Source organism: Pinus tabuliformis, chromosome 3_2 (assembly GCF_031772625.1).
Source record: "Pinus tabuliformis cultivar Carrire ecotype Pingquan chromosome 3_2, CPIR1, whole genome shotgun sequence".
NCBI classification, from domain to species: Eukaryota; Viridiplantae; Streptophyta; class Pinopsida; order Pinales; family Pinaceae; genus Pinus; species Pinus tabuliformis.
The window spans coordinates 626,601,642-626,611,702 of record NC_142302.1 but is presented as its reverse complement, the minus strand read 5'-3'; the positions used below and the strand labels follow the sequence as shown (position 1 = coordinate 626,611,702).

The window sequence follows — 10,061 nt, the reverse complement described above, 5'->3', positions numbered from 1 at the left end:
ATTCAGATTTATAGGTGGATATTAATGTCACATCGTATGAAATGGCTGCAGGGCCTTGACTGATGGTAATCTATCATGTTCATAAAACACATGCTTCACATTCAGATTTATAGGCGGAGTTAATGTCACATCCTATTAAATTGCACAAAAGCATGCAACATGAAATTTTATCAATTAGACAAAAGAGGGCATCTTGAAGAATTTATTTTCTCTCTTTCTAGAAAGCACAACTTATATTACGCAGACAAGTATGTACAAGAACAATTTCTGATCTAGAAGAAAGTGTGGTCTTACCAAAAGAAGCTATGCTTGTAGTAATATGGTTTTAATTTAAATATCAAATCATTTTGAGTTATCAAGTATTTATAACAGACAATATAGAGACAATACAAAGAATACGTAGTAAAGATTAACTAATCTTTAGATAAGTTCTAGACACTGAAATATGTGATCATGAAAGAACCACCACTGATTGGGATTCACGTGCAACTTTAATAAACACGTCTTCTAGGGTTATGTCTGCAATACCCCAGGCCTGGATGGTAAGATAGCCTTTGGCACGCTCTATCATTCGAAAGACATCTGCAATTTGTATGTCCAGTTTTGGTAGTTCAAATTTCTGTGTCCCAGAGAGACTGTAAACTTTCTTTGCATTTCTAGACAAACCTTGAACCAACTTCATCACGTCTTCCTCCTCAGTTGGTGCTGTAGTTATGGTCAATACATATGATCCTCCATACCTTGCCTTAAGCTGCAGTCCAAAATCTCATTAGCGTTTAACGAGTCATGAATTAAAAAGGCCAGACAACCATTCTATCCTGCAAATCCATAATGATGGCTTTCCATGCATACACAACATAATATACTGAAAGCATACACAACATAATAACTAACCTCTTTAGAGTTTCCAATGCACTGTAGTTGGCCGTCCACAAAAATTCCCATACGATCACATAGCACCTCTGCCTCTTCCATAGAATGTGCTGGAATCACAAAAAAGATTTTGAAGTCAAAGTTAATTCCCTAAATTATTTACTGAAAGAAAATTAGCAATAGCCACATTTCTCAAGTTATTTGGAGAGAATAGAAGTCTCCTGTATACAATTTTCCGTTGGTATTGATAACAGCATCTTTAGAGTTAAAAAAAAGACTGAATTTCATGCTCAAGTATGAGAATAAGAACAGTTCATCAGATATAGCAGCGACATCTACAAACAAAGCTTTAGGGCCAATACTTGTCAAAATGATTGCTCTGTTCTCCTTTGCCTGCTTCACAACATTCCATAGTTTGCTTCTTGAAGCTGGATCCAACCCTGTACTGGGCTCATCCATATACACAACCTAGTTCAAACAAGCAGGAAGAATAACCTTATTCCTAAGTTTCAGATTTCAATCATCCCCCCAACAAAATGAAAATTGGTTCACTTAAAAGATAAAAGGCTCTACTAAATAGCTTTCACTAGAATGCTACAGCAATATTAATGGCGCAAGTTCGAAAGTTTCACCCACCTGAGGATCTCCAATGAGGGAAATGGCAACACTGAGTCTTCTCTTCATGCCACCACTGTATTTTCCCGATGGCTTATCACCCACACCTCCATTGAAAAGATCCACACTTTTCAAGGATTCTTGTACTGCCTACAATATAAAGATCATAATAAAAAACGATTTACCCACAGTTCAGACCCTAGTATTGTAAAGTCATCCACTTATTTGGGAACAGTTGAAGAAAATGTTAAATTGTTAAGCTTACATTTTGAAGAGAGACACCTTTTAGGTTCTTCAGCCTACCATAAAACAATAGATGTTCCCTTCCTGTTAGAGTTTCCCAGATCAAGCTGTGAAAATAATACATTGTTTCAGAGAAATTTCCACGACAAGAAAACGAGCAGAATTATACCCAGTAAAGAACAATAATTTTCATCAAAATCTAGCTGAATATTTCACATTCAAAATAATGCTATAAAATGCACATCATCGAGGGAGTTCCCAGGGCATGAGTAATTACTCATGCTGCGGACAAACTCCCATGCTTGTGTATATTTTATCCATATCTGTCCGTATATCCAGACCCCCTATGTATGCTGTCCCTGACGTGGGAGCCAAAAGTCCAATCATCTGCAAGAAACAACACAGTCAAACGTTATTTTGGAAATGATGGCAAATTATGTCATTTATATACGTTTGGGCTTTAAATCATACAAAAAGGGGATAAAGACCAATGCTGTAGAATATGCTCAAAATGAAATTAGTGGAGGATTTGAAGTTTGAACCACTAGTAAGGAAAATTTTATGGAAATTAATTTTAAAGTTTAGAAAACTTAGGGAATCTTAACATGCAATACATAAAGTGTTTGGTGATATTTTTGTAAAAATATTCAAATTTTTTATGATTTTGTGCAGCCTCCGCAAAATTTTGACAATTTTTTAGGTAAAATAACTTTACCTTATAGAATTTGGGCAAATCATTTTTATAAAAAATGGATATTAGTTAATCATTTTTTTAGAAAAATCATGGAAAATTAGCCCATCCGCAAAAATTAAACCCTAAAATTTTCCCTGGCCGCTAGTTTCCTGAATCTTGTTTACCAAGTCCCTATTTGAGGCAATCCTCAGATATTTGAAAACAAATTTAGTTTCCAGTAGATAGCGTAAGACATAAGGAAGCCTGTTCACATATTTAAGGAAGAAGAAAACCATGTTAACACTGTTTATCTTGGAAGAGCCATTAAACTAAAAACAATGATTGAGGAAGTCCGCCTGACAGCAATAATCCATTTCAGATTGTAAAGGCTGCATCACATTATTGAGATCTTTTCCTTTCCAGAAAATTATTGAAAAAATAATCAAAGCCAAAATTCAGGTCTGTAGATTCTGCACTAAAAGTTAACCAATCGCTTCTTCATCCTCTGCCCCAATGATCATCAAGAGCACGTTGATGTCATCAGGATTATCCCCCAAGGCCCTATCAGTCTAGGCCACTGTCCAGAAAACAATAGCGGCTGATGCTTGGTGTTGACATCTGCCCCGATGACCTACATCTGAAAGTTTCATCTTTCCTGGCTCTCCTTCACTTTCAATGGTTTTACTTTTCTGTCTTGGTATAAGTTACTTGTACACCTATGATTATGATATTTCATTTCACACTGCTCTTGTACTCAATTTTCATTTCATTTAATTTTGAGGGTACTGTTGACCACACTTTGTCAACAGTCCAAGAAGCAGAGTACAAAGCACCAGACAATTTTTTTCAAGGATCAATGGCATCATTTAGCTTCCAGTTGTATCATTGCAAACCCAATTTCTGCAAAAATGATTGGAAATGATGCTACTATGACCATTAAGTCATGTAATAGCACCTAGATAAACAGATGATTTTTGTCAAAGGATTTCATCCTAGGAAGTTTTTTAACCTTCCTGAATTATGTGTGTTTGTAAACAAGGATAATTGGCAGAGTTTTTCATCCAATTATAACCCCAAAGCTAGGGTGGATTTTGTTGACAAGGTCTTAGGTGAGTCGTAGTGTTTATCAAGTCTATGTAAAAATGTGTCTAGGAATACTTTAGTGAATGGTTACTCATAGTTAAACACCATGACTAAATTATTTTATTATAGACACTTGGTTTCATACTAGATCATATTGTGTCGCAGAATTGGATAGTGTCCTAAGGGTCTATGTTTAAAGGTGTATTTCCTCTTTTAAGGGTTGAATTAAATTGTAATATCTTGATGTAAAAAATATTTGAGTACATGGTTACTCATAGTTAGACACCATGGCTAAAATATTTGAGGGTAGAAAAAATAATTAACCCCCTTCAGTGATTTAATTAATTTTTTGGCAAAATTAAATAAAAATCCTAATCTAGAAAATGAATTAATTTTGAGTCAATATGTAATTTGAGAGAATAAATTCTCTCCAAGTGGAAAATAATAAAAAATTCGCGGGTCAAAGAAAAAATAAATTTTGAAGGACCCCCAAGAAGGGAAAAATCGAATTTTTAAAAAAATTTGACCCCTTGGACCTTGGTGGTTAAGTCAAAGTGAATTTTTTGAGGATATTAGTCCAAAATATTATTTTTTGTATTAATAAAAAAAGGGGTTTTAAGAAAAATTCAAAATTTTCCTCAAAAATAAAAAATCAACATCGGAGTGTTAAAATTTGGATGCCCAAATTTCTACTGCAGTAAATAATTAAGTTTCTCCTACTTGTTAATTTCTGAATCAAGTCACTTACTGTTTCCTACAATAAATATTGAAACTAATACACTGTAGTCTACACCATTTAGTTATAAGTGGAAACAAGAAACTGAATAGGAAAGAAATACAACACATCAACACAGTTATTTTTGGACAAATGTCCCCAGAAAAACCCAATGCGGGAAGATCGGTGCAGCAATTGAGGGTTTATTATTAAGCTATAGTAATTTCTGAGTACAATTCGTTGGATGCCCAAATGGCTATTCGATATAGAGAGAAACTAAACAAAACAAGTAGTGAGATAATCTCACCCTGTCACTAGAAGATTCCAACCCTAATCTCGTTGGAAGGAGGCTCTGCGTCCCTTTTGCGTCAGCTTCTGCGCAAAACTGCGTCAACCCCACGCAGTCTCTGCATCACCTCTGCTGGGGACTGTGTTGCTCCTTCTTTGGATTCTCTGTTGTGCAAAAACTTCGATTTCCATCTTCTCAGTCTCACACTTTGGCTCCCAGCTTCTGAAACTCGATTCCCTCAGCAGGAAATTCGATTTCCCTCTAAGCTCTGCACCGCAACTGCGTGAGCAAGCGTCAGCCTCTCTCTGGACGTCATTTTGTCTTATCTGCCTTGTACTCTCTAGCCCAGGAAAAGACTCCTCAATGGATACTATCCCCGTGCCTCTCTGCAAAATATCACTATCAAAAATCTCTCTGGCCGCTGCTCTGCTTCAGAAAATCGAACTTTTGATCTCCCCACTGTGTGTTCTCCAAGTGCCCCTCAAGCCTCTTCTATATCTTTATGTTGGACAAGCAACGGCCCAGATTAACTTCTAATCAATGGCTTAGATCATTTTGGCTTGATCCTCATCTTCTTTTAGAAGTTACGCCCACAGTTTAGATTAATATCCATTAATTATTTTAATTTCCTAAATTTAGACTTAGGGTCCCATTAAAAATAATTAATTATTTTAATAAAACTGTCTCTACGTGGAATTTCCCTAAACGATTTCTGGGTATTGGAGAATGCATGTGTCTAAGCCTTCCTGCGAATTTTGAGACTTAAAGCACATCTGATGCTATAAAAAATCAACACTCCCTCGTAGCGAGGAATATGCTCTAGCAATGCAACCTGCTGAAGCATTACTTTGATTCTGAACCATATACTTTTGCGTTGCTGATGTCTGACACCTTGTCCACCAACTAATGTGCAAATTTTGCATTCGTATTGTTGCTGACCCTGCCACTGTCAACACGGCATCCCTACTACAACTCCCTCTCAATTTTGCATCCATGTTGTTGCTGGCGTTGCCACTGCCAACTGTGTTTGCACTTTGCACTACAATTTTCTCCAACTGCTGCTGCTATTGCATCAACAATGGAAAAGCATCCCAAATCATGAACTAGTGTTCAGTATGATGCATCTCGTTTGCTGGAGTTCTGACTACTGCTAGTCTCCATGATGACCCTTTGAAGCCTCTGCGCTACTGTTGACCTCTGCTCTGTGCCATTTGCACTAATGCCAGCTCTGCTCTACGTTGCTAAGTCTCTTACGCTACTAGCCACTACAACTGTCACTCCAACACTCCTTTGCACCAACTGACATTGGTCCATCCTGCTACTCCTGATCTGGGCTCTTGTAGCAAGGAATTGATCCGAGAGGTGGGCCCTTCAAGGATCCCGCCCATCTATAGCTCTTTCAAACTACAGCTCTAAATCAACCCATCTCCCTCTTGGAGGTATCTCGGCTGTCATGGCAAACGCATCCTTCTCGATCTTCGCGGCTGGAACTTTCGGATCATGCTTCTCATCTTTTCCCTTCTTCCTAAGAGGACATTGTGTTGCGTAGTGACCGAGTTCACCACACCTAAAGTATTTGATCTTCAAAACATCTTTCTTCTTCTTTCATTGCTCCTGATGCCCTTTGGATGTGAGGGCTGCATTCTCTTCCTCCTCCTTGGGCTTTGACCCATTGCTGTTGTTTCCATCAAGTTTACACTTAACTAAGTCCCTCCTCAGCTCCACTTACTTACGAGCTGCTCACATTTCATCCCAGTTTGGAAAAGTTGCCCTGCCCAGGATACTCTGGACAAAGACCTGCCACTCCTCAGATACTTAATTTAGGGCCAGTCTTACCATCTCGGAACCTTGAGGTGTTGACCCCATAACTTCCAGCTCATCTCGAGGCTCCTGAAGCTCTGCAAGGAACATATCAATGTGTTCCCCCTTTTGCATTTGCATACATCTCATCTTCTGCTCCAAGTACATCTTCCGCTACTCGGAAGAACATTGATATAGCGTCGACAATGCATCCCACATCTCCTTGGCAGTGTTTTTGCTAGCGATGTGACAAACTATATGATCCTTCACTCCATCAAGGATCATTCTCTTTGTCTTTGCCATTTCTCCCTTGTACTTCTTGAGCGGATCTGGATCCATGGGTTCAGCTACCACGTTGTCGACGTAGACTTTGAGAAAATGCTGATCTAGAAGGCATGACATCTTTGCCTTCCAAATCACATAGTTGGATGCCCCATCCAACCTATCCTGATCTCTCAATCCATTGGCTGCCATCTCTGCCAATTGAAATGTCGAATAGCCTCCTCTCTCCTCTTCACAGCACTAGACTAGCCTATGCACTCCCTACTGGAGCTTGTAGATTTGCCCCTCTCCGCTGCTACTCAACTAGAGAGAATTTAGACTCCTTGGCTGGAAGTCCTTTGAGAAAGAATTCCCTCAACCCTGTCTCTCTCTTCCTTCTAACGTCTTTTTGCCCAGCAGCTACCTGCAGAAAACTGTGTCCCACTAGAAACCCCTCTTCATTGAAGATTCTATTACGTTGGTCCCTCTGTCATTGACAAATTTCGATCTGGAAATCCTACCTCTCTGTCGACTCACTCAAAGAGAGATTTACCACAAAAATCTTGCCCGCCTGGCCTGACTGCTCAAACCCTCAAGGAATTCGAATTGTTGCCTCTGCATGAATTTGAACTCCCTTCCTCCTTCAGCGTCGGGCTCTTCCGACACTATTCTCTTGTTTCACCTACAGCTCTGATACCATGTGAAAATTTGGATGCCCAAATTTCTACTGTAGCAACTGATTAAGTTTCTCCTACTTGTTAATTTCTGAATTAAGTTACTTACTGTTTCCTACAGTAAATATCGAAACTAATACAATGCAGTCTATTGTAGCACAGAATGTCTAGTCACAGTGACAACGTTCAAATCAGGGGTTGTCACGCTGATCCCCAATCTCTACGTTTAAGCTATCTCCCTACAACACACTAAGGGGGTAGACCCTATGGCAAAATGGAATGAAGAAAAACTAGTTGGGAACCAACCAGTTCGGGAGACACAACGAGACGATCAAGTACTTGATTAAGATTTAGCAAGACTTAGAATTTGATTAGATTTTTAAACGATTGATACCAGTGCCTTATAGAGTCAACGAATTTGCTAGGGAAATTAAGGTCAAGTAATCAATTAGCAACTACTGCTTAGATGAATGACTCTCTTATATGAAATGTAGATCCTAAAACTAATGTGAGATGCAAGAATCTCGGTTAATTTTAGTTTAAATGCCTATTTAAATGTGAACCCTTCAATCTTTTCTGTGTTGAGCCTGATTTCGTAGTAATTGGTAGAGAGAAGATCAGAAGAAGCACACTAAGGTGTCATTAAGGATACCTCTCCTGAACTTCTAACATCCCCGGTGCCTCCGGCGCTGCAGAGAACTGTGGCTCTGACCACTACATGGTCACCGTTTTAAGTACTAGTAAAACAGGCTTCTCAAAAAAAGATGGATGGAGATCTATTTGTCTATCGACCAAGCTTATGCTTGGAAGTAAATTTTATCTATGCAAAGTTAACTTATATGCAAATGCACCGAAAGATGAGATGAAGTTAGACTCGAGGATGGGAAAACACTTACGTCGCAAAAACTTTCAATCACCAAAATGTTCTGTTCGTTTTATGGATAAAGACTTAAAAATAAACCCCTGAAGATATTATAATTAAACCACAAGCTTATTTCAAATCTTTCTGATACAATTATAGCTCAAAGAGAACAAAAACCTCTTTGCAATTTAAAATTAATGTCAACAGTTGTTCAAAAAATACTCAACTTAGGAAACAGAGATATGCAATCTATTATAATTCCACGACAATTTTTTTTAACAATCGCTTGAAAATATTCACAAAATGTTCAACATGTAACGAGCATTAAATAATTCAAGCATTGACGATCAATTTCAATAGATACACAATATTCTAGCAGTTAAATTTCTAGAGATCCAAAAAACTTTAAACAACCATGAAATTTAAATGTTGATCAATTCCAATTCTAGAATTAAAATGATTTATGTTTAGTGACCCAAATCTAGGAAAATTATCACCTTTTTATAGTTAATCTTTAGTTTAAAAAAAATTATGTTTAACTATAGAGAAATAAAAAAGTTAATACCACAAAGGTTCTCTTTAAGATTTTATTCTTAGCACAAAAAAACACCAAGAAGGAATTTTAAAAAATTGACAAATTTGATTAGTCCTTAGGAAAACTTTTTCAATGAGCTAAGTTTTATGAAACTAGACTTAATGTGGTAAATGATTAATCAAGATATTTTTTAAATGTGACCCAAACAAATCAAAAGATTCAATAAATTTTTAAAGTTTTTTAATGGGCCAAAGGCCACATAAAAATATTTAAAATCTTCTAATGTGAAAAATCGTCTTTGATTTAAGTTTTTAGATGGTCTCGAAGTCACAATAAAAATGAAACCCTTTCTTTTATTTTTTTAGTTTTTTAGATTTTTAGGATTTTGTATAATTTTTGAATTTTTTAGTTTTAGAACTTTTCATTTTTTAGATTTTAATTTTTTTGAATCAAAATTTAAAATCATAAATTAAAAAAATAATAACAAAAAGGTAGAATGAAATCAAATCAAAAAAATAAAAATCAAATCGAATGTTTTTTTTTCTTTTTTCTTGTTTTTTTAAATTTTAATGAATGTAACTAAAGCTGAAATCAAGAAAAAAAAAGGAATGTGACTAACTCTAACTAACTAACCTAATGTATATACATAAACAATAAAAATAAAGGAAAATCGAAATTGTTTTTTAAAAAAAATAACAAAACCTAAACCTAACGCATTCTAAAAACAAAGTAAAAGAAAATGAAAACGCAATGTTTTGTTTGGTTGTGCAGGTACAGGTTCGACAAATGAAGCAGTGATAGAGTCACAGGGAGAGGTAATGAGTAGTGGATGGATGATCAATGGGCAACGTGGAGGAAAAGATGGACAGAGTTAAGGGATGAACGTGGGATGCAAGGGTTTGGTGGAATTGGAAGAGGGAGCTGCAATGACAGCAGCGGATGGATAGTAGCGTATTAGGGAGAGGGTCGATGAGGAAGGGAGGATGGGTATGGCAGGGTTTACTGTGTGCAGGTCTTTAACAGCGGATGAGGAGACCGACAGTTTATGCAAGTCCAAGGCATCACATTTATTTTTTATTTTTATTTTGTTTGTAGGTAGAAAAATAAACAAGTCGATGGAGCTGCAGAATGGGCTGAGGGAATGAAGGATGCTGGCAGATTAACGAATATGGACAACAGTGAGGAGAAGAAAAATGCGTTGGCAACAATGGACACAGGTGGCAAGGATTTTCGATGAAACAAACGGTTGCAGCAGCGTCGAAAAGAGGATGGAGGATTGCAGATCTGGAGCTGTGGCCTTTTCCTAAAAAAAATTCGAAATTTCTTCAGCAATACTGCAAAACAAAAACCCAAGGCAGCAAAAAAAGAACCAGAAATTCCCCCAAAAACAAAAAATCTATTTGAAATTTTCTTTCCAGATCTTAATAAATTTTTTAGA

General features: G+C 37.0%; 1 protein-coding gene across 1 annotated transcript in view; it reads right to left on the bottom strand.

Annotated features, from left to right (window-relative positions):
- Positions 1 to 309: 309 nt before the first annotated feature.
- The window catches only part of LOC149182191 (ABC transporter A family member 7-like), a 299,560-nt gene continuing 289,808 nt past the window's right edge, over positions 310 to 10,061 (bottom strand). Inside the window, exons 13-18 of the mRNA XM_089416795.1 lie at positions 2,009 to 2,118; positions 1,754 to 1,838; positions 1,510 to 1,638; positions 1,236 to 1,341; positions 895 to 983; positions 310 to 751 (exon numbers count right to left, since the gene is read on the bottom strand). Coding sequence (XP_089272921.1) covers positions 452 to 751; positions 895 to 983; positions 1,236 to 1,341; positions 1,510 to 1,638; positions 1,754 to 1,838; positions 2,009 to 2,118 — 819 coding nt within the window. The 3' untranslated portion in view covers positions 310 to 451. The remainder of the gene's footprint in view (positions 752 to 894; positions 984 to 1,235; positions 1,342 to 1,509; positions 1,639 to 1,753; positions 1,839 to 2,008; positions 2,119 to 10,061) is intronic.